This window comes from Desmodus rotundus, chromosome 11 (genome assembly GCF_022682495.2).
Source record: "Desmodus rotundus isolate HL8 chromosome 11, HLdesRot8A.1, whole genome shotgun sequence".
NCBI lineage: Eukaryota > Metazoa > Chordata > Mammalia > Chiroptera > Phyllostomidae > Desmodus > Desmodus rotundus.
Genome location: NC_071397.1, coordinates 21,918,732 through 21,944,026, shown reverse-complemented (window position 1 = coordinate 21,944,026; position 25,295 = coordinate 21,918,732). Strand labels below are relative to the sequence as shown.

Genomic DNA, 25,295 nt, shown 5'->3' with positions numbered 1-25,295 from the left:
GACACCAGTGGCATGCAGGGGGAGGCTGAGGTATCTGGCACCAAGGGGAACAGAGGCCATTGTCCCTTTTCTGGGGCCTCTCCCCACAGAGCCGGCAGACTGGTGCCTAAGATTCCATCAACCTGGCTAAAACTGTTTGACTGGCCTTTGAGATCCCCAGAGACTCCACACCACCCAACTTACAGGCCTGCCCAAACTTCTGTTTTGCTGTTTCATTTGAATGGCTAGTCTTGGCTCTTGCTTCACAACTTCCTAAATCCTCTCAAATAAGCAGTAGCTGGCCTCAGTGAGCCCCAGGCCTGGAACTAGCAGCCTAGATTCACAGCTTGGCTTCGCCTGGAAATCTCCAAGCCCAGCACAAGTAGCAGCCATCTCAGATTGCTTTACAGCTCAGGCAGGGTGCCCTGGGCAAAACACAGATGGGGACTGACCTTGGCCTGCATCACCTGGGAAACCCCAGGGCCAGCACACCCAGTGGACAGCTACAGACCATGTCAGAGAACCACCACCCTGCCCTTGCACAGCTGATCCTCCACAGAGGGTGGAGGTTAGTGGTCAGTGGTCACAGCCAGTCCTTGCAGCTGACTGGCCTGGGTAAATCCCTCCCATTGATCTGCCAACAGCAACCAAGGCTCAGCTACAAGAGGAGGGTGTACTCAGCCCACACAAAGGGCAAACCTCGAGTACCCAGTTTGGGTGATAGGGGAGGCTGTGCCACTGGACTACAGGAACCCTACTACATTAGGGCACACTACCAAGACACTAAGTGAAAGCAGCTATTCATAATACACAGAAACAGACATAGGGAGGCTGCCAAAATGAGGAGATAAAGAAATATGGCCCAAATGAAAGAACAGATCAAAACTCCAGAAAAAGAGTGAAATGAAATGGAGATAAGCAATCTATCAGATGCAGAGTTCAAAACACTGGTTATAAGGATGCTCCAGGAACTTAGTGAGGACCTCAACAGCACAAAAAAGACACAGTCAGAAATAAAGGATACATTAATTAAAATAACGAATAATTTACAGGGAAACAATAGTAGAGTGAATGAAACGGAGAATCAGATCAATGATTTGGAACATAAGGAAGCAAAAACAAGAAATCAGCACAAGAAGAAGAAAAAAGAATCCAAAAAGTGAGGATAGTATAAACAGCCTTTGGGACAACTTCAAGAGGTACAAAATTCGCTTCCTAGGGTTGCCAGAAGAAAAAAAATGGAAATCTATTTAAATATATAATGAAAGAAAGCTTTCCTAATTTGGTGAAGGAAACAGACATGCATGTCCAGGAAGCACAGAGTCCCAAACAAGATGGATGCAAAGAGGCTCACTTCAAGACATATCATAATTAAAATGCCAAAGGCTAGAGATAAAGAGATAGGAGGGTGACTTGGTGAGAGGTGAGGGGATTAAGAAGTACAAATAGGTAGTCACAGAATAGCCACAGGGATGTAAAGCACAGTATAGGGAAGGGAGTAGTCAAAGAACTTACACGCAGGACCCTGTGAATGAAAAAGGGTGGGGGGATTGCCTAAGGGAACGCAGGGTGCTGGGTGGAGTGGGGCAAAGGAGGAAAAATCAGGACAACTGTGATAGCACAATAAAAAAAGTAATTTAGAAAACTTAAAAATTACAATAAATGCAAAAAAATAAAAGGAAAATACTAATTTCTCTTAACCCTTAAAATATCACCAGGACAATTAAAATACACATATACAAAGTTGAAACACTCAGTTAATAAGCACCTACCATTTAGTCTTATTTACTTACTATTTAATAACCCCCCCCCAACCATTTACTATTAAAGCAGAAGAAAAAAACAGAAACAACAGCAAAGCATGAGCTTTCAGTCATTTCACTATTTTTTCCCTTCTCCACCGAATGGCTGCTTGTAAGCTAAAGTACGGTGCTTTGGCTCCCCCACATGACACTTCCAGGGCATAATGATTCCGTCACACAGAAAGGAAAATCAACGCCAAGTATACCCGGGCTCCTTGTGGCCCGTCTTCATCGGAAGCAGTCAGTCTGTCAGGTACTATTCCGTTTCATTGTCATCACCCTTCATTTACCCCACTCTCTACCTAATCAAAGAAGAATATCATGTATTCCACCAAGAGTTTATCTCTAAATCCCAGAAGTTGAAGGAATTATATAATTAAGAAACAGATGAGAAAAAGTGACAGTGCATCTAGCGTACCCAAGTTTGCATTATACAGGAATAAACAGTCAAGAAAAATGTGAGCTTTCTATTAAAATACCTGAAAGTGAATTAAATAATTACCACAAAAATTAGTTCCATGATTACAACTGACCAGAAACCAAAAGTTCTAATTTCAGAAATAAAAATATCACTGCTAATAAGGTCACTTCTTAATTTCAAACATCCAATACAACTTCTAAAGTTAGAAGTATAATTCAGTTCTGTTTTTATCAGCATAACCAAAGTGCTTAGTAAATAATAAGATAGCTTACCTTTAGTGTTTACGATGGGCCAAGCATTATGCAATTTACATAGATAATTTCATTCAGTTTCACAACAACCCTAAGAGAGATATACCACGCTGGTCTCAATTTTATGGTAGAAGAAAATGAGGCTAAGTAATTTGCGGAGGGTCATAAGAAATCCACTATAAAATTAACTTTCTCAGGTCTTCTCACTCATATTCTCTCCCTTAGCAAACTTCTTTTCCACAATTTCAAATACTACTGTTATTTTGATTATGTAATTTGAACCATGACCTCTTGAACACAAAGTAATGTTTTGAATTATCCACTGCTTATCTTCATTGGCCCACTAGGACTCATAAGCAATATTTTCACAACCAAATGTACTATCCTATCCCCAAAACATTACTCCTATTTCTATATTCCCAACCATCACTAACATTACACTATCCTTGTACTCTACATAGCAATAGCTTGGAGTCATCCTCACCTCACATTTCATCAGTCATCCAATCTTCAGACTACTTGGGTAATATCTACCATCCAAACACTTCTTTCCACTGCCACAGCCACTGCTATAGTCCAGACCCTCATCAGTCCCTTCATCCGGTCAGTCAACAAATTCCCCTTATATGACATCAACACAGAAATTGGCAATATCCTAGCAGAACTGTGTCATAAGTCTCTATTATTTGACAATTCTTTTTTAAAAACTTTTAATTATAAAACAGTTATAGACTCACAAGAAATTTCACAAATAGTAGAAAGAGGTCCCAAGTGTCCCTCCATGGTTACATCTTACATAACTACAGTACAATATCTAAACCAGGACAAAGGACATTGGTACAATGTGTATACAGTTCCAGGCCATTTCGTCACATCTGTAGATTTGTGAAACAACCACAACTGACAGCAATTATTTTTACCCTGAGGGTCTTAGTGCTAGTTAATTAATCTCATTAAGTTTTTAATAGGCTCAGTCACAGGTGCAGTTAGAAGGCCGGTTCACTAGAAGATAGTGAAGCGGTACCAACTCTCCATCTCCTTACTCACTCAGGTACTGCAGTCCTCGTCATCACACTGAATTATAACATGTCAGTCCACGCCTCACAACCCCTCCACAATTCCCTTCTGCCCTCATTTTCCTCTCTTCCCCTGGTAATCCTCTGCCCTAGTAACCCTCACTTACTAACCTCATTTTCCACTCTTCCCCATAATTTAGTGACAAACTTCCTTGTCATAAAAATGTACAACCAAAACCAAGATTAATGTGGGAAACAGTACATGAGTGTATTTCCTTGAAATAACAAAGGGAAGGAAATCATTAAAATAATATTAAATGAACAGAGTATATGACATCTAGGAGACGTCCAGAGGGGTAGGAGTTATGCTATAATTAGGGAAAATGAGACGATGGAACTGTCTGTGTTCAAGCTGGAAACAAGAAGAACCAACCACACCACATTCCGGAACAGCAGGCTGCTATTGCTGGGGGGCGGGGGCGGGGTGAGGGGTGCGGAGTTTGCCCTCTCCCACCAGCCCAGCCTTGGACCAGAGTTCAGGCAGGCACCTTAGCTTCCAACAAAGAAGCAAGAGAAAGACATCATCCTAACCTACCCATCCCATCCCTCAGGGTTTAACTTCAGGACCTGCAGACTGACAAACTAAATTTCAGAGGTCCCTAAGTCCAAGGACAAAGTTCTCCCAATGGTTTATAAGGCTTGGGATTCCTCTTTGGCAATATTTACACATCCTAATCATGAATTAAAGTGCAAATAAATAAATTTTGAAAAAATTAGAATTCTTTTTATGATTAACATTCCTCAAGACTAGCTATTTTAAGTCATAATCATAAATATTTACTCTCTAGGGATTATTTCTATACAAAGGTGATCCTCACTGACACAGACAGCACAATCCAGGAGAAAAGGCAGCTTCACTATGTTTTATGAAGCAATTTTCAACCGGTGTCCCACAAGAACTTTTAAAACATTCAATACCCGACTATAACAGCCAATATTACAATAACCGTCCCGTGAAAATGAATCAAAATTATACATATTTTTCTTGTGAGATTGGCAAAAATATATATTTTCTGGTGTGCCACAGAATTTTAGGGATTAGTTTATGTGTGCCATGAGATGAAAAAGGGGGAAAATTGTTGGGAGCCATCCTGCCGGTTTCAGGGACAGTAGCCTCCTTAACGGACAAGAGTCCCACGGCTAGGGCTGAGTGAAAAGGCTTTGGGGCCATGAGCCACTAAGGAGACAGAACCTATCCTCCTGGCCAGAGCACAACCCCTGCCTTCCTCACTTCTCCCTGCTTGGCCCCGGATGGATGACTGGTTAGCCAATGACAGGTAAGACTCCTCAAGAAAGGGGCAACCTAAGACAGGCACAGTCACAATGGGCCATCAGGGAAGGACTTAGGGGTCTACAGAGAAGGGGCAGAAAGCTCACCCCTCAGCTTTGTCATGGCCTGAGTTTTCATTCTTTCTGTAAAATTCTCCTAATCTCTTGGCTGCTTTGCTCTCCCTGCCTGACTCAGCCTGAATACAATGCCAGAAGCAGCTTGTGCTGGAACAGACAGCTCCCAGGGGTGAATCTGGCCAGAGAAAGAATATGCATTGTTTCCTTTGAGGCTTGCTCTGCCCTGTTGGTATGAAACAGACACTTGAGCTAAAGCCGACCCTGACCAGAGACAATCCCTGTGTTTCTTCAACTATTATCTGTAAATGATGTCAGTTTTTCATGACTGTACCTTTTGGACATTGGTTGCTGAGCTTTACATACATACTATGTATCTCTACACTATGTATCTCTGCGTGAGCTGAACTCAATAGAGACGCAGGGCAGGAGATGTTCAGGACCCTTCTCTGAGAGATGGGTCACCTTTCCTCCCCAAGCAGATCATGTCTTGGTAGATTTAGTCTCATCCGCAACGGCAGGGGAGCTCTGTGGGTGGGGCCCCCCACAGAAAATCACTGTTCTATGAAGACAGCCCTGAGAGGAACAGAAAGAATTGGATGTCCTACCCCAGACCCACTAAAGGATCTGTGAGCAGACAGCCAGTCTTATTCTCTGCATCTCAGAAGTCTGCCTTCCCTCTTCCACTGGGAAGCTCTGCATTCCCAACACATGAAGTGCTTTGAACTCTGCTCATTAAAAGGACTACAAAGAAGTATTATTGTGATACCGCTTTTGGCCGTTTCCTTCATCTGACATGCTCACAAGTTGTTATGGGTCCTGGAAATATGTGACATGCAAGGCTTACTTAAGAAGGTTATTTTTTACAAAGAAAAAATAGGAAGACATCCAGCTGTAACCTGTGCCTCTAATGACAGCTACGTAAGTGTCAATGAGGTAAACAATACGCTTTTTTAAAGGGGGTAATTCCATAGATAACATTTAATAAAAAAATAAAAGCAAAGTAACTTAAAACAAACTAATACACAAATGACCAGGAAGTGCATGAAATGACATGACCAAGCACTCAGATGCTGTAACCATTCCTAGGCACACTGTGACTGTAACACCTTCCCGGGCAGACCTGCACTGTGTGTGTGGTGTCGGAGCCTCAACACCACGTCAGTGACGTGCTTTCCCAAGGAAGTGAGCCACGCGCAGAAACACTCAGAACAAAACACAGTACAATCTTCCCCCAATAACACAGTAGTTGCACTTTGCATTCTAGGAACAATCGGGGTTTATAAAACCATGGGGGGAAAAACACTTTGTGTTTACTTCTAAAACTGTTTGGTTGTAGATTTAGATCATTAGAAACAGAGTTTGTTTCGTTTTGTTTATTTGGTTCACATAAATGTACAAAGAACATAAAAAGTCAAGCAGCGCACGGGAAAAGTCCCGGTTGCACAGAACCATCGATCCAGCGTGCGGGCGGCGCACCAGCTCCCCCGTTTCCTGTATGTTAAATGCCTGTAGTCCCCGTGAATCACTGTACGACCACCGAAAGTACCACAAAGATGTCCAGAACATCCAGTAGGGACACAGAGCCCCTCCAGTGTGGAACCCCTAAACTGAACCAAGAAGCTATCCTCCTAAAAGGCTCGGCCTCACCCTGGCTGGTGTGGCTCAGTGGATTGAGCGCAGGCCTGCAGACGGAAAGATCGCCGGTTCGGTGCCCAGTCAGGGCACGTGCCTGGGTTGCAGGCCAGGTCCCCCGTTGGGGGCCGGTGAGAGGCAAATGATTATTTCACACATCAATGTTTCTCTCCCTTTCTCCTTCCTCCCCCCCCTCTCTAATAATAAATATTTTTTTAAATGGCCCAGTCTGAAACAACCTGTGTACCTCCATAACTTTTCTTTTGCTGGCCTGTTAAATTAAATTATTCCTGGCTCAAGCATAAATCTACTCTTGGATTTCGGTTTACACTAATCTTAGAATATTACATGAGTTATTGTTGAACATGAACTAAAACATACAATGTGATCAAAGAAAGGTTTAGGAAAAAAAAAAAAAAAACAGGTACCAGAGAAGAAAAGCTATAAAGGGCATAGAAAAGCCATGGGCTAGATTATGAGCCCTCAACAACGGAGCTGTGTGAATAAAATATTTTCCCTAGAAGTAGCACACATATTATACTGGGAAACTATTATACTCACATTATATTTCATATACTGTATTTCATTTCCATTTCTGCCGAGAACTGTCAGCTAAAATAATACATCTTGGTAAAATTACACTGAATGCTTTAATTTCCTACGTTAATATAAATCTCTCACCTTGTGTGTGAGCATCTACCCCACTTCCGTGCCGCGCTAGTCAAGGTCGAGCTGAGAAGAAATCTGCTCAGATATTTCATAACATACTCTGTAATTTACACATGTCAAAAAACCTAGAGGTCTGATTTTTGGATTCCAGTTGTATCACTTAACTCTGGGCGGGGGGGGGGTTACTTAACCGCTCTCGAGTCTCAGTTTCATCCTGAGGCTGCTGTGAGGATTAAATTATATAACCCAGGTAAAGCACTTAGCTAAGTGTGGGGCACTCCGTAACTAGATAACAAACATTAGCTGCTGGTGACTAACCTCTCTCCTCTGACTCTTCACATCACTGGGCAGACAAAAACCTTAGTAAGTCCACTGCTCGTTGAGTATTCAACAAGCATTCCTTCCTTCATGAATAACAGCCCCATGCAAGTTCCCAAACAGTCCTCTAGATATTCTAACGTTCATGCAGAGGCTTTGCTCCTGGATCAACTAAAAGGAGCTGGAAAATATCTGACTATTAGGCTCCAGTATGGATGACAGAAGGATTCTCTTGCCCAAAAGCATCATGGGACACTGGAATTGAGAGCACATTTTAACCAGAGCTAATAGGGGCAAAAAAGCCAGACAGTTGGCAGGTATCAATAGCTCGAGCATGGCACCAGAAATCAAAAAGTCAGAGATCAGCAATCAGTGGCAGGTAGAGAGTAAACGGACAGAGTTCAGAATAACAATTTTAACTGCTCTGTCTACATGCCTTCAGGGGTAGGGAGCAGCAGGATGGAAACGCTGACAGGGCCTGGGCTGACGCAACTGTCGGTACTGCGACTACTTCCTCCGGACTCTGTAACTAAGGTTTAGCCTCTTTTTGTGCAACTCTACATCCCTGGTTCTTACTCGCATTCAAAGTCCTAGGAAAAGGCAGTCTGACCTGGGTCTGAACTAGTCCATGACATCCAACTAAAAAGGATTAAATTTTCAGGGAGCTTGGGGGGAACAGAAAAAAGTTAGAAAGATTACAGAACAAAAAAAAATAATGTATACATTAAAAAAACTCAGTACCTTATTTTGGAACACCTTCAGAAAATATAACACTTTACAATGTAAATGTTTAACCACAGAGAATATTAAAACACTGATGAAGATATATAGTAAAATTTATTTCACTATAATAGGATCTAAATGGTAACATATATAACATTATAAGACAATTAGGGCATAACTGTACCTGTGAGAAACTTCACCTAATTTAGTCATACATTTTTTTCAAGGGCAAAGTCATAGACATGGAGTCATCAACAATGAGAATACAAGGAATTCCATATTCAAAAGCTGTACAAAAACTTTAAAAATGAGAAACGACTTTGCAAGTTATTTTGAAAATTTTTGCATATGTTAATTTTAGCCTTCAAGGGTAATTCAGCTTGAAGTTTCACATTTAGCTAGGTTTAAACTATCTTATAATGAGCAGAATCTAATTTTGTAGCTTGATAAGGAAAATCCAGATTCTGTGAACTTCTAAAATATTGCCACTAAAGACCATCTGCCATGGTGTATTTTTACAACTATATGCATAAATGGTTAGGCCTCAATTAACTAGCAAATTCAGTGAAACTTTTCCTCATTCTCCAAATATAACACTATAGCTACCCAACAAACACATATAAAATAATACAAGGTTGGCTTCCATAATTCTCGTCATTTGAAAAAAAAACTGTAAAAGTAGTTGTGGAGTCTGCTTACAGAATGGAAGCCCTGTGTTAATGCCTTTATTTAAATAATTTTGGAAAGAAGTTAAAGTTAGTAATTGTAACAAAAACACACAAAGAACTCTGTCTAAATCATAAATTTTCCTATATAAAATACAAAACAAATTGAAATTTGCTAACCAGCATAATTCAGTTCAATAAAAAAAGTTCATTTCATGTATAACATATATTTCACCTAATATTTAACTCTAGGAAAGGATAAGTACTCCATGTTACTGTACTCATCTTAAAGATTACCTATTGTTCATAAAACAGAATAGAGGCAAATCTTTTGAACTAACAACTATTTCTTCTAGAAATTAATTCAAACATTTTCTCAACATTCAGAGATCACCATGTTTAGAACCATTAAGAAATCCAACTCAAACCTGACTACTTCACATTCACAGAACATAAAACGCTTTACATCCCCACTCCAGAAATGAACTTGACCCTTCATCTGATTATTACTTCTTTCCCCCTGGGTTCCTTTTACATCTGAAATTTCCACCAAAAGTGTTAAGAGTGTATGTCTTACTGCCCCACTTCATTCTGGTCCAAACGCCCTCTCCACTGCCGTCAGGGTCACGGCTTGTCAGAAGTCCTGTGAAAGCTTCCAGGCTTAACAAATACATTTGTGCTCCAGTATGTTCCACTTTTACACCTGCGGGTCCTGTCTCAACTATATCATCAGACTCCCTATCGCCTGAAATTTATTCTGTGTCAAAAGGAGAGATTAAAGGTACACATATTTCATTTTGCAGGCACCACATTAAAATCACTTTGCAACTTATTAATAGGCTTATAATTTATAAATATATTGCAGAGGGTAGGTAGAAAGAATCATGTATATCAAGCGAATGGCATTTTCACTTTTTAAAGAGTAGAAATGGAGTGGACCGCAGTGCTAAGTGTACATTACAGAGGGACTACAACCCAAGCTAGACAACTAACCTTGAAAACACACAGGGCGGGGCAAAAGTAGGTGACAGTTGTGAGTACACAAACACACAGTGTATTCTTGTATTATCAGTTATTAATTATTGTATTATTTTCCATACAAACAACTATAAACCTACGTTTGTCCTACCCTGTAAAGAAAGGGCGAAAATGATCAGAAAACCACGGCTACCTTAAGGTCAACTTGCAAATATCTAAGAAACAAGGATACACAAGTAAACACCGAAAGCTATTTTAAAAGTCTACACATGTGAAACTACTAAATCAATGTAAAATCAATGTTCCAATGTTAACTGGAGAAAGGCATCCAAAAGTTCCTAACAAATTCACATAACCAGCATTTTCAATTACAAAGTACAAACTTTAATTCATGTTCTCTGAAAAGAAGTCATCAGCCAAAACTGACATGAAATTATTTCTAAGGTAAAAGAAATTAAGATTTCCAACTACAAGGGCTAAGAAGCAAATTTTAAATGTTAGTTTCAGGATAAAGAAAAACTACTTTAAAATAAGCAATTACAAGTGTCGCATGTACTTGTTTCCAGTGAGCAGGGCAATAAGGTTGCCAGCCACACTTGCCTTCCCTCAGAGTCTTCGCTCCGGAACATGTCTGGCAACCGAACAGCACTAGTTCCTTTAAGAAGCAATGGAGTTTTCATTTGCGACACGCAGGATCCTCTCCACGTCTTTTAGGATGCTCACCTTCACTGCCCCTGCCGTTCTGTACCACTCTAATGAAAATATCCTGCCAGTAGCTCCGCTGGCATTTCGAATCAATTACAAAATATTTGTGACGGTCCTGAGGCTGGAAAACATTGAGGTGGATTACAAGCTGCTGTCAAGTGGCTGACAGCTGTCAAACCTGACCTTTCCCTAACTGGTCAACTGAAGAAGCGTGAATAGAATCTGTTTAACCTTACCCACTCACCTCTAATGTGACAGCAGGGTAAGTCAATCGACTCAGCAGTGAGAGATCCCAGATGGTCCCCACAGACAGCAAGGCTTATTTGTCCATTTCTAATCCTTCCTAGAAAAATCCAAGCCACTTACACTGAAGTCCAAAAGTAAAAAAACACGAGTTTTCCTTTTTGAATACTTCGTGGTAAGGCTTTCTGTTGTGTGTCCTAAAGATTTAAAATCTGCTAGCGACTGGAAACCCACCCTTAGAGGAAGAGCCAAGTATCAAAGCATTGCCAGAGCCAGAAATAGAGCCCAAGAGCCCCAAGACCCGATAATTGGCCCACGCGCCTCCTCCAAGTTCTATCAAATAAAATTACATCAGCCGTGGCAAACTGAACAAAAGCAAAATTGAAGGGGAAAAAAAAAACTATGCAAAGAAATTAATTATCTATTTTTCTGTACTTCTCCATCAAAGCAAACACAGTGCAATTTAGTTGTGACACTGCATTTCCTCATAACATAAAAACATTTATTTTACAGAAGGGGATCCCCGGAAAAGTCATTGTCATTTTAATGAAACCGAAAAGATAGAGAAAGGCACACAAACACAGCACGCACACACACCTGACTTCCAAGTACACTCGAAGATGTGTGTGCCAGCAGCCCAGCCTCTGTGACGTAGAAAACCCCCCACTCTCCACTCCCACTGTGTCCTTCACACCGGAGACCAGCTTGTGTGACAAATGCTAATAACATTTCCCCAACCCTTGTTCTGTCCTGAGGCTAAAGCATGGGTCTTGCATCTAAAAGCATCACTGACATCTGTTTCAGTACAATAGTTTTCAAATGCAAACCAAACAGTCTAATCAAAATGAAGAAAATGTGCATATTTCCATATATTAATGAAATGGCAAAAGTTGGGAAACAGGAAGAGCTATGGGACCTAACTAATCAACAGCACCCGAATTCAAGTCCCTCAGTCACCTGCATCAGAGGCCATGGGAGAGCACCAGAAGAGGAGGGAACAGTCTCTGCCCAGAGAGTGCCTGCGATCTATCACAGGAGTGATTTTTACGCCAGGTCCCTGCAATGCTTTCTCACTCCAGGAATCCCCACTGGCTACAAATTCTTGACCACCTCTTACATTCTACAGTGTTTATTGCAAAAACAAAAGGCGTAATGGTTTTCACACTGTACACACCTCTACCCAAAGTTCTGATAAAGCCCCTAGGAGGACCACCTGTATCCTGTGCCCCCACTGACAACCTCTGAACTAGAAAAACCAAAACAGTCACACAAGAAGCCAAAATTACTGTTCCTTCTAGAAACTGTATTGGATACCCTCCCCTCCGCTGACATACAAATGTGGATATTAATTTTCTCTTCAGTCAATCTTTCATTTTTCCATATTTCTACATCTTACTTTAAAGTATGTTTATTATAATGCCCCTCAAATGACCTGCAGAATGAAATACAATAGAAAGAAAAGAAGAAAGAAAAAATTATAGCAAACACACTAGCAACCAGAGTAATAAGAAAAACCATTTGCGACAATAAACACTAGTTAAAAGTAGAGTAGATCCACCAGGCAGGGTAGCTCAGTTGGTTAGAGCATCATCCCATTCACCAAGGTTGCAGGTTCAATCCCCGGGCAGGTCACATACAAGAAGCAACCAATGGCCCTGACCAATGTGGCTCAGTAGGTTTGGCGTCCTTCCGTGAAGCGAAAGGTCACTGGTTTGATTCCCAGTCAGGGCACATGCCTGGGTTGTACGGTAGGCCCCCTATTGGGGCGTACGAGAGGCAGTTGATCAATGTTTCTCTCTCACATTGATGTTTCTCTCTCCCTCTTTTTCTCCCTCCTTTTCCCTCTCACTAAAAAATTCAAATAAATAGAATAAAAAAATAGAACACTTCAAATCAGTAACCTGAACTTCACCTTAAGAAACTGAAAGGGAAGAGCAAACTAAACCCAAAGCAAGTAAAAGGAAGGAAATAATAAAGATTGATAACTGATAAGACTAAAGAACAGAAATTAGAGAAATAAGAAATAAACAAAAGAGAAAAAAAAAGTTAAGTATTCAAAAGGATCAACAAAATTGACAAACCTCTACTTATATGACCAAATAAGAGATGACTTAATAAAATCAGGAAAAACAGGACATAATTAGCAATATCACAGAAATAAAAAGAATTACAAGGGAATTCTGTGGAAAACTGCGTGCATCAATTCGGTAACTTAGAGGAAACCTCACAAATTCCAACAAAACACAAGTTACCAAAACTAACTCAAAAATAAATAGAAACTTTAAGTGGATCTATAACAAGGAAATGAATTAGTAGTTTTAAAACACCCCACAGCCCTGACGGTGTGGCTCAGTTAGTTGGGCATCATCCCGCAAAGCAAAAGGTCCCAAGTTCCATTCCTGGTCAGGGCACTTGCCTGGGTTGCGGGTTCAGTCCCCAGTTGGGGCACATAGGAGAGGCAACTGATCACTGTTTCCCTTTCACATCGACGATTCTCTCCTTCTTTTTCTCCCTCCCTCCCTATCTCTCTAAAATTGATAAACAAATAAAATCTTTATTTAAAAAAAACACCCCACAAAGAGAAGCCTGGGATAAAGTCACTATAAATGCCACCAAACATTTAAAGAATGAATACCAAACCTGCACGACGTTTTCAAAAATCACAAAAGAAGGGTTCTATGAGGCCAAATAGTATCCTAATACCAAAACCAGACAAACATCACAAGGAAACTACCCTAATATCCCTCAGTGATAAACACAGACATCCTCCACAAAATCCCAACAAATCAAATCCGGAGATACGTAAAAAGCATCATGCAGTATGACCAAGGGGGCTTGATTCCAAGAATATCACAGCGAGGTCACTTTAACATCCAAACACCAGTTAATCGGCTGATGTAACATTTACCATATTAATAAAATAAAGAACAAAACCATACGATCACTCAACAGGTGCAGGAAACGCATTTGGAAAAAATCTAACACTCATGATGAAAAAGCTCAACTAAATTTTATTTTTATTTTTTAGAATGGACAAATAAAACATATTTATATTCCTCACTTGAATTTTAAAGGAAATTTCCTCAATCTGATAACGGGCATCTACAAAAAATCCACAGCCAACATCACGTGTCAGGGCAGAAGACTGAATATGTCTCCCGAAAATCAGAAACAAGCCAGTTTGTCCACTATTGCCACTTCTGTTCGTATAGTACTAGGGAGCCTAGCTAGGGAAGTCAGGCAAAAATAAAGAAATAAAAAGCAACCAGATTGGAAAGGAGTAAGGTTATCCATTGGTAAGAGACATAATCTCCTAAGGAATCCACTAAAAATTACTAGGACTAATAAATGACTTCCAAGCTCAATATATAAAAATCAATCAGATTTCAGTACACTAGCGATGAACACTCCAAAAATGAAATTAAAAAAAAAAAAAGCAACTCTATTTACAATGACATTAAAGAATAAAATACTTAGGTATCAGTTTAACAAAAGAAGTACACTATGTTGTATGAGAAAAATGTTTTAAATCTTAAGAATAGAATAAGATTGCATGTTCATGGATCAGGAGACTTAATATTAAGATGGATATATTCCCCAAATTGATGCTCGTAGTCTCTGCAAACCCAGTCTGATTCCCAGCTGGCTTCCTTGCACAAACTGACAAGTTTATCCTAAAATAAGAACAGCAAGGTACCCAGAGTAGTCAGAATAATCTTCAAAAAAGGACAGTTAGAGGACTCACACTTCTCAATTTCAAATCTTACTGCGAAGACAGAAAGTAGATTAGTGGCTGCCAAGGGATGAGAGAGCGGGAAATGGAGAGTGACTACTAATGGGTACAAGTTTCCTTTTTAGGGTAATGAAATGTTCTAAAATTAGGCTGAGGTTATGGTTGCACAATTCCGTGATTACACTAAAAATGAACGAACTGTACATTTTAAAATGATGAATTTCAAGACGTGTGAATTCTATCTCAATAAAGCTGTTATTTAAAAACTTACACTTGTGACCTCATTTATATGTCGAATCTAAAACGGCCGAATCATGGAAGCGGAGAGTAGAATGCTGGTTGCCAGGGGCTGGGGGTGGAGGAAATGAGATTTTGGTCGAAGGATACAAACTTCTAACTATACGAAGAATAAGTTCCAGGGATCTAACACACAGCATGCTGACTACAGTTAATAATGCTGTACTGGATCCTAACTAGAAAGTTGCTGTAACAGTAGATTTTAAATGTTCTCACTAAAACAACAAAACGGTCAATATGTTAGGTGAGGGATGTGTTAACTAACCTTATTGGGGTAAATATTAATTATACCTCAATGAAACTGGGAGTGGGGGATATACCATGTGATATTTTTTATATAAAGGTCAAAAACAGACAATTTATGATATTAAAAGGGCAGTGGTTACTTTTAGGGGGAAGGCAGGAGGCAGTGAATGGGAGGAGGCACAAGGGAACACAGGGTTACAGCAACATTCTAGTTCTTAACCTTGATAATGCTCACTTTGTGACACTTCAGAGCCATACACTTATGATCTGTGCAATTTTCTATATATTTTATACATTAGTTTTAAAAGTTTTTTTTTTAAAAAGAAACACAGTTTTCTCTTTAAAAAATTATACTTGCTGACATGTTAAGATACTCTAAAATAGAGAGTAAATCTCAGGACACTTTTTCTCTATGACATAATAAAATCAATAATGTCGAAAATGGCAAAAATGTAAATTATTTTTAGTATGAAAGGATAAGCTGACTGTCACCGATATTAGCAATACTGAACTTCGCAAAGGAGCAAAGTTAAAAGCAAGTGGAGAAAGCCTGGGGCCTGGGTGAGAAGGTCCTGAACTTGATGCCTTTCTAGGCCTGGGCAGATATTACTCAGAAACCTCCTGGGGCTCTTCTGAGAAGTGAGAGAAGCTGTGGCACATGCCTCCCAAGCACATAACAGACTATAAATGTCTACAAATGTTTGTTTACTTCCCTCCAAGCAGTCTCTTTCTTTCCAGCTCAATAACCCACATTGATTCTTACATCTTCCACTTCTCAGACAGGCTGTCTTTCATCTACTCCAAATTTTATTTTATTTTGGCCTCAAGTCACCCATTCTGACACCCAAGTTGAGTCTCAACCAGTCCTACTACCATCTGACTACTCAGCTCCTCCCAGGCAAAGTGGTTCAGCCTTCCTACTGCAGCATAGAGACACCTAAAGGACATAAATTCTATTTCCTCCCACAACGCTTATCCCTGCTAACCATGTCCCAGACACTTCTTAGTGGAATTACTATAGGTCAATTACTCATGTTTGTCTGCAAAGTTACTTTCAAAACTATTCAGAGATTTTACTGACAACTGACTTTTCAAATAAAGTATGAACCCCTCTAAACGTCATTGTTGGAAATAAGTACTACCACTTCTACTCTCTTTAAAATGTTATTTGCTTTAAATTTTTGGCCTACAAGATTCTGCTTCAAGATGAACTTTTATAAATTTCATGTTTTTGAATTAATCACATAGTTACGAAAGCAACTAAACATGAGGCCGAGGTACTAAGGAGCCCCTTTTCTTCCAATGAAAGGAAAGCTTCATTGTCACGCGAAACCAATAGCCAGCCTCTCAGGCAGACACTTGGGGAGAAAATGTACAGAGAACTCCACACACCAACACTAGCACCAATACTAGGAGGGAAGAATAGTGAAAGCAATTAGAAATGACCACAAAAATATACTTACGGCCTCAAACTGCAAATGACTATCCTTTAAAAAATCTTGAATTTTGTCCTTGGGTAAAATACTGAATCGAAATCGAAGGAGATCCATTTCCTGTTGAATGAACCAGCGTCTAAGATCTTCACTGAAAGGGAGAGAGGAAAATTATAAGTATAAATGATATGTTCGATGATTACTTTAACAGCCCACCAATTATTAAGTCCAAGAAGTTTCTACAAAACAATATTCAACCATGACTGAGACACCAATGGACGAAGTGAAAGGGCTCTATTGTAATAAACACGGTACAAATACCAAACACCGCAGTCTTCCAGGGATGGGGTGAATACGGGGAGAGAGGTGCAATGCACATTACGGGAAAAGAATCACATACAGTGTACTTCGAGCCCAGCTTCATCATTATCCAGTAATATAAAATAGTCCACTGTATTTAATATAACTGCAAAACAGTCAATTACATTAGAATGTAGGTCATTACTTGTGCCTAAAGTGGTTTCATCAACACCAAATAAATCCAAACTTTATAAAGATAACTTTATCTTTGAATAGATTATGATCAGATAAACTTCTCAATGTAACCTCTGCTTAGAGCTTTACTGTTTATAATTTCCCTAAATCTAAGATGCACAGTATACCTCAATTTTTAAAAGCCAACACACAAACACTGTATATTAATTTAGAACACAGATGCATAATCAGCATTACTGTTGTTATAATAACAACTATGCTACCACATGTACAAAATGATTTAGTTTTTTCCAAAGTGGATTTCACATTGTCAGCAATAAACTCACCACATACATTGCATAAACTACATGGTCTTTTTTACAAAACAAAAGCTCTAGGACCAAAGCTGGTCAACAATTTCTCAGTTACTATCTTGGGATAGTAAGCAATTCAACATTCACATTTGATAAACCTATTAGTAAAAAGAAACAGAAAAAAACCTCATAGATATGTTATTTTGCCAAAATTAACACAGGAAAAAAAAGTTTAAAATAAAAGGCAACTAACTGCTTTTCCTCTGGGTGGCACTATTGACTTACAAAAACCAACCACAGAAGGAAAATACTCAATCTAATGGTCAGTAGCCCACATGCCTCAACTTCTAAATACCTGTATCAAATTCAAGTGTGTATTTGATTCATTATTTCTCATAAATATTAGCACTTTCTTCTGAAGAAAAAAAAAAAACGGTATAAAAATTCCTCTTCTTAACGAAATCCCCTCCAATTTTAAATCACAAATGAAGAAACTCTCCCAAAAAGGTAAAGTGTTTCAACAGGCAAAATTTTGCAATGGGATTTTTTTTTTTTTGGATACTTTATAGTAAATAGGTTGTTTCAAAAACTTCGCTGCAATATGAACCACTGGTTTCTGGTGCTGTTCTCAGGTTTCCTATGTTCAGTACAATACATGTTAACTTTCCGTGCACAACTCATAGCCCGAGACATCAGACCTGACAGGGAGCATACACGTGTACTCACGACTGGCAATACGCAAGGCGCAAGATGAAGTGAGAAATGTGATCTCGTCTTCGTGCTTCGTATTCATTTTCTAAGTTCTCCTTAAAAGTAATGATATATGAATAAAATAAATGCATTAGAGTAGTTAGAGATATAAAGAAGAACTGAGTCAGCATATGCCAATGTAAAGTAAAAATTTCAAAGGCACAAATTTTACAGTATGCTTTCCAGGATAATTACCATTTTACTTAAGTTAGCAATGGGGTGAAACTGAGAACTGAACTCATCTCAGCAAACTTCCCGGGTTTGAATACTCACTATTTTCTTCCTATCAACTCCTTTTCTCTTACCTTTGTTTTTAATTTTTAACCCTCTCACAAAGAGGTATGTTTATCAATTTTAGACAGAAAGGAAGGGGGAGTGGAGAGAAAGAGAGTAACATACACTGATGTGAAAGAGAAATATCGATCAGTTGCCCTCAGCCACCACAATCACACACCTGGGCAGAGGATCAAACCCACGACCTACGTATGTACCCTGACCAGGAATCAAACCCACAACCTTTCGGTGTACGGGATGACGTTCCCACCAAATGTGCCACCTGGCCAGGGCTTAACTTTCTTTTTTATCCAGCATATACCCAAGGTACTCACTGCTTCAACAACTTCTTACATCAACCCTCAACTTCTCGCCTTTCAACCTTCTGGCAAAACCTAGATTCTAAATTCATCTATAGCTATACTCTGCAGTCCTATTCCAAAATGCTGAGAACCTCTGATGATAAAATACACAACTTTGGGAATTTGGAGTATTAAAAAAAATCACATCCTCTAACCTCAGCTGGACCTTTATCAATGCTAAGGAAACCTTATCAAGTCCAAAACAGTAAGGACAAACGTCTTGTACACTTACAAGGTACCGGGCACTATAATCGATTAACCCATTTAATCCTTTAACAACAAAAAAAAAAGCCCTATGAGGTAGACTCTGCTGTGTATCCCTATTTTAAAGAGGAACGTGAGGCACAGGGCAGGTATGTAACTTGTCCAGGGTCACAAAACTTTTAAGCAGCAGACCTGGGATTAGACACACAATCATCTGTGTTGTCATTTCTCAGAAGAGCTACTTCACTCTTCACTGTTGGCCCAAATTCGTATCACACCACCTTCCCCTTCTCTCTCGGCTGATGACTTCGCCTATTTCACAGAAAATAAATGCCACCAGGCTGACTTCTTCAACTCCAAGCTTCTGTGTCCACACGCCTTCCCTTCCCTTCCCTTCCTTCCCCATGGACAAAGTGTCTCTCCACCCCCCTACAAAAAGCTAATTCCTGCACCTAAGCCCTGCGACCTATCTGTTCCCGCCTAAGGACTGTGATCTATCAATGCTCTCTCAAAGTATCTTCAAGCTCCTCTCCTCTTCTTTCTCTTCTAGATCTTCCTGCTCAGCTTATAAATGTTTAACTATGTCCTGTCATATAAGTGTATGTATATATACATATGTGTGTCTTCACTTTTCCCTACAACATCGTCCATATTCAGCTCTACAACAACCTACAACTTCCTCCATATTCAGCTCTCCCCTGGCCTTCCAGCTAAACAGCTTAACAGAGTGCACATTCCATCTCCACCCCTCAGCCTCCCCCTCCAACCACTGTCGTCTCTGGGGCTTCTACTATACAGAGTCCACCTCACTGAGAAATCGGTGGATTCTGTATAACTCGTGATCTATCTGAAGCTTCTGAAACTGTTGGAATCTTGGCTCCACCATTAACTGTCTCCTGACCTTGGGCAAGTTATTTCAGCAACCTGTCACTCAGGACCCTCACCCACGTAACAGGGGTAACAACAGCACCACCTGATAGGACTGTTGTCTGGGTCACATGGGTTAATATATGCAACGCACTCAGGACAAACTCTGGGGCACAATAAGCATGAAATGTTTGCTGTTGTCATTCCTATAATATCACTATTAATATCATTTATCAATTTCATATTAGGATTTTTTTTCAAATTAATTGACATAGTTCTTCACATCTTGATAATATCAGTTTTGAAAAATATTTATGGTGAACATTTCCTACAGTTTGATGACTGCAAAAATTTTTGTAATTTTTTTTAAATGCACAATTTTATATTTTTAGAGTCAAATCTTAGACTTTTTTTCTTTGTTATTATGTCTAGTTTCCTTTCCCATCCAGATATCAGATAGTCATGTAAATGTTCCTATGGTCTGTGCTCTAGGTCTTTTCAGGCAGTTCTCCGGCTTTCAGGTATCTTTTTGGGGGCCAGGCAGCTCCTTCCCAAACTCCTACATTGTACTTCAGCCTAAAAATGAGTATTTCTCACATCCTGTCCTCTGTCACCTTCTCTTCTCACTCCGATATGTTCCTATAGTGCTCTTACCTACTCCTGATAATTCCAACATTCCTCTTAATTCTATACTCCTTCTCCAGATGTTTCCTAAGTCCAGACCTCCATGTCCACCAGACATCTCCCCAGGCACCTGAAGCCCGTATCTAGAACTAAACTCAACATCTTCCTTCTAAGTCTTGCTTCTCCTCCTATGTATCACACCTCAAATATCACCACCATCCACCTTACTGTCGTAACTAGGAACCAGGGTGTCATTCATAACCCTTCTCTCTCTCTTCTTCCTGCAACCAGTCACTAAAATCCTTTGATTCTACCTCCTTAATATCTCTTCAATCAGTCGTCTTCTCTCCATTCAACTCACTGTCACTTCCAAACTCCTAACTGGCTTTCCTCCTACCAGACGTGAGCCTATCAATCCACTGTTCATGGTCATCTTCCCAAAATAAAAATCTAAAGCATCCATAGAGATGCAATCCCAGCACTACGTCCTCTGGGAAGCCTGCCCAAACCACCCCAAACCACCCCAATCTGAACTGCGTGGCTATTCGTGCCACCGGAGTTCCTAAGGCACACCTCCAATGGCAGCATTCAGCTACACGTGGTAGTGTCTGGAAACACCCAGTGGATAGAAACCAGGAATGCTACTGAGCATCCTGCAGTGCACAGAACAGACCCTGCAGCGAGGAATTAGCATTCCCAAAATGTCCGCAGTCCCAAATTTGAAAAGCCCCACCATAGAACAATCATCTTACTACATGTCCATCACCCCTAGGAGACTGTACGTACCTTCAGACAAAGTCAATGCTATATTAATCATTATGAAAGCCCTGTGCCTAATACAAGCCCCTTCCCATAACAGATACTCAGTACATGAATATACAGAAACTGAAGGAATCTTTTTTCCCTCTTTTACTTACTCTGAAAGAAAACTTGACCTTTCGAATCTCAGCCTCCAGCTTACTCTGGTATTGCTCACTTCCTTTCACGTAGCTCACACCAAGATGTTCAACTGCTTTTAGCACTGAAAAAGATAATTTTTTTAATAAAAGAAAAACATATAAATACAAGGTTATTTTTAAAAACTGAATTTGAGGCATAAAATCTATGAATAGCAATTCCATAATTATTTATAAAAGATGACAAGTTGTAACAGTTATTTTCTGCAAGTACAATATGCATGAGGTCTGTCCAGAAGGTATGCAGCCATATAATATGAAAAACAGAAACATTTATTGAAGACGACACAAGATACAAGAAACACTATACATAGGACAATTGTGACTCAGTCTCCTTCAAAGTAGACACTTTGGGACCTCAACAGTTCTCCCAATTGCCATCAACTGCCCCGTGGTAATTTTCTGAATCTCATCAATGGTCTGAAATCTCTTCCCTTTCAAAGGTGACTTTAGTTTTGGGAAAAGACAGAAGTCATAGGGCACCAAATCTGGGCAGTAGTCGGGGCTGAGTCACCTGGTGATTTGATGTCTCGCCAAAGAACTCTGCGTGAGACGTGATGCAGGAGCGGGCACTTGTTGTGATGAAGCTGCCAATCACCAGCTGCCTGCAGACGCAGCAGATTCATTGCTCTACTGGCTCTGTCATTTTGAATGCAATGGCCACACGGTACACATGCTCACTCAAGGTAGTGTACTGACCCCAATGACTAGTACGTTAAAGTCGTCATTGTTCACACATACACATTCCAGTCCACTCTCCTTGGCTGCCAGGTTACATCAATGCTGTGCAAACCGTTCTCAATATATTAACAATAGCTGGACTTTTTTCAGACAGACATCGTAAATTATATGTTTATAAGAGGATAACCTCCTTTCACGTGCAGAAAATATTGACATCCCACAGCATAATCTAATACCAAAGATTATCAACCAGGAGGAAGGGAGAAACTGTGAAAATCACTGCTATCCTGAACCACTGTGGTTGAGGAACAGAAAAGAAGAAAAAAATTAAGCACCCCTTGTTTGCATCCCTCACGTGGAGCTGCCCACTAGGCAGTCCTCTTCGTTACTCAGCACAGACTCATCAGAAAGATAGCCCTTGCTTTTTGATGAAGCAGAGAAAAAGACACAATAGTGAAGAAGCAGAGCCCTCCAATCATCCAGTGAACCACTCTGAATCTTGTTTAGAAGTTCCTAAAGCCCCTTGTCAATCCTCCTTCAGATGAATTTCTCTTCCCTTAATACAAAAATAGAGGTATTTTTGAATTCAAGAGTTAAAAAAACTTCTCAGCTAAATCCTGAACATAAACCCATGCCCCGCAGGTACCTCCTTATTCAGGTATACCAACGCAAACTAATTATCTTCCCCCAAGTCCTGCTCCGTTTCTGGCTATCACCATCTCCACTAGCTTTAGCCACCACCACTACTACAGCCTTTAAAATACTAAATTATCATTTTTATTTTGGATACCTGTCACCATCTACTAGAATACAACTTCGTCAAAGATGAGAATTACATTATTCACCTCAAAATCCCTACCACCTACAGTCCAGTGGACTCAATAAATATGAACTGCACGGTAAATAAATGAATAGCAAACTCTCAAAAAATACTTGTTGAATGGACTGCTTAATAAAGGAAATAAATTACCATACTCATTCTCACAAAGTATAAGTGAGGTGCTCATGAATATCTAAGTTCTAATTCAAATATCACTCACATTTAACTCTGTCGATAGCCAAGTTTTCAAACTCCATCAAAGATATGTTTTCAGTGGGCGGCTGCAAGTAAAACTGAAGGCTGTGACGGTAGCAAGCGTTCCTCTGGTCACCTCCCAACTTCAGTTTCTTCCTCTTTCCTCCAGAAAACTCCATCGTGACCTTGTAAGAAAGCGCATGAAAAGGTGGAAATGATGGAAACTGGAGTTGAATAGAAAACAACAAACCAAAAACATAAACAAAAAAGCAGCAACTCTACACGCACAGGGGAAAAAAACCCTGAAGTTCAAGGGCATATCCCTGGGCGATGTTTTTCCGTATTTTCCAGATTTTCTACAATTCACCTGTAACAATTCTGTAACTAGTGGCGGGGAGGGGGGGGGGTTGCTGGTTGTTAGAGAAGACGCAGGCGGTCATCCTAACTTCCATCAACATGAGAGTCAGGTGATGTTGCCTGCTCACTCTGTGTACCACGGTCCCTAGACTCTGACGTCCCAGGAGTTAAGGTGAAGTTCTTACCGGCTGCAATCCTGTATTCATGGGAAAGCGCGGCAAGTTCTATATAATAAGAAACTTACTGGACCGGGTCCAGTTACTTCCCATCTTAATGACCCGTGGAAACAAAACAACTGTCTTGAATCCAGTCTTTCGGAACTCCTTTTAGGAAGCATCCACAAGTTCCTTATAAAAATTCCCACCCCCCGATCCTTCCCAGACCCCCCTCCAGTGAAGCTGTCTCTATTGAACCAACTCAAACGCACCTGAGTCTCCGGCCCAAACAACCAACCCAATAACCGATACCGGAGCCAGATCAGTCCTCCGCTCCCACTGCCTGCTAAGTGCTCTCCCTTGTTTCTCGACTTGCAAGCCTCAACACCAGCACCGCTGTCCCTCCTAAATCCACCCGCACGTCTCTTACCTGCAACCACACCAAAAGCGTAGAGACACAGGCGCCCACCGCCGGCTTTCCCGGGTGGCGGGAGATTTCACTTAAACTGGAAGCGGAAATGACTGACAGAAGTCCCGCCCCCGAACGCCCCGCCCACGCAGCGCGGCCCGGAGCGGGCTTAGGGCGCGCGCCTGAGAGCCAGCAGAGGGGGAGGTAGTTAGTAGTTTTTAAAGGTGGACAGTGGGGTGCTGGAATGCTGACAGCACAAATTTCCACGGCCGAAGAGTCCAGTACCAATAACTCTTTTTGGGAGACCAGAAACGATTCCACAAGTTGACAATGTGGCGCTTTAACCCACAAGGCTGGCACGCATCACTTTCGATCTGGGGGAGAATGGAGGCAGAATAGGCATTTACTAAGCTCCTTTATTGCACCCGGCTCACTCTTAGGAACTCGTAGTTGTGGATTTTTTTAAGTACTTTAAATTTTATTTTTCAATTACAGTTTACATTCCATATTGTATTAGTTTCGGGTGTACAGCATAGTGGTTAGACAATCGTGTACTTTACAAAGTGTCTCCCCACCGCATAGAAGCTCTCATTTGTCTAGTTTACTATTTCAGCGACCCTGTCGGGTAAGTGTCATTATCCCATTTTACGGATGAGAAAACAATAGCTAAAAGATCATCGTTGGTGTGCCCATCTATGTACAATGCGTATTGTTTTTTCGGTTGGACGGCAACCCCATCAAGACACAGTTTTTCTATTGGATGGCAGCCCCATCCTGTTCAGCTCACTACCGCCACGCCCCACCCCGCCCCAACCCTTCCCACAAAGTGAGCGCCCAGAAAAATATCTGGAATTAACTAGAATGAGTGAATGAATGCGCACACACACAGAAGTCGCTCTGAGATCTACAGAAATTAGAAGAAATCAGACTCAGAGGGAAAAAAAATAGGGGTAGAATAAGAAATGGAAAGTCCTGGGGAGAAAGCGGATCTCAGACTGCAGACTCTGGGAAGAGGCGGGTCGAAGCCACACCAGCTCTGTTGTCAGTAGGGTTTGCAAGAGCTGGAAATAAAGCACACTTGTGGCCTCTAGGAGGCGTATCTCACTTACAAAAGAGGTCGAGCAAGGCTCTAGTGAAGGTAGTCACTAGAGGTGAAGACTGCTTTGAAATCAAGTTTTTAGAAAGGCAAAGTACATTGAAACAGCATCAAGCTTCAGAGCACCTACTCAGCACTGGCCAAACTGTGAGTGGCTCTGACTTTGTACCAGGATGTGTTGTTCTAAGTGATTTACATTCCAACTCATTTTATTTTCATTACCATATGAGGTAGATTCTA

At 40.6% G+C, this 25,295-nt stretch overlaps 1 protein-coding gene across 2 annotated transcripts in view; it reads right to left on the bottom strand.

Annotated features, from left to right (window-relative positions):
• Nucleotides 1-24,057, bottom strand: part of PRIM2 (DNA primase subunit 2) — a 274,577-nt gene extending 250,520 nt beyond the window's left edge. For both annotated transcript variants that reach the window (XM_024576586.3, XM_053913954.2), the window contains exons 1-5: nucleotides 23,981-24,057; nucleotides 23,064-23,223; nucleotides 21,304-21,407; nucleotides 18,033-18,112; nucleotides 16,549-16,669 (exon numbers count right to left, since the gene is read on the bottom strand). In XM_024576586.3, the coding sequence (XP_024432354.2) occupies nucleotides 16,549-16,669; nucleotides 18,033-18,112; nucleotides 21,304-21,407; nucleotides 23,064-23,217 (459 nt within the window). In that variant the 5' untranslated portion in view covers nucleotides 23,218-23,223; nucleotides 23,981-24,057. The remainder of the gene's footprint in view (nucleotides 1-16,548; nucleotides 16,670-18,032; nucleotides 18,113-21,303; nucleotides 21,408-23,063; nucleotides 23,224-23,980) is intronic.
• Between the last annotated feature and the right edge of the window lie 1,238 nt (nucleotides 24,058-25,295).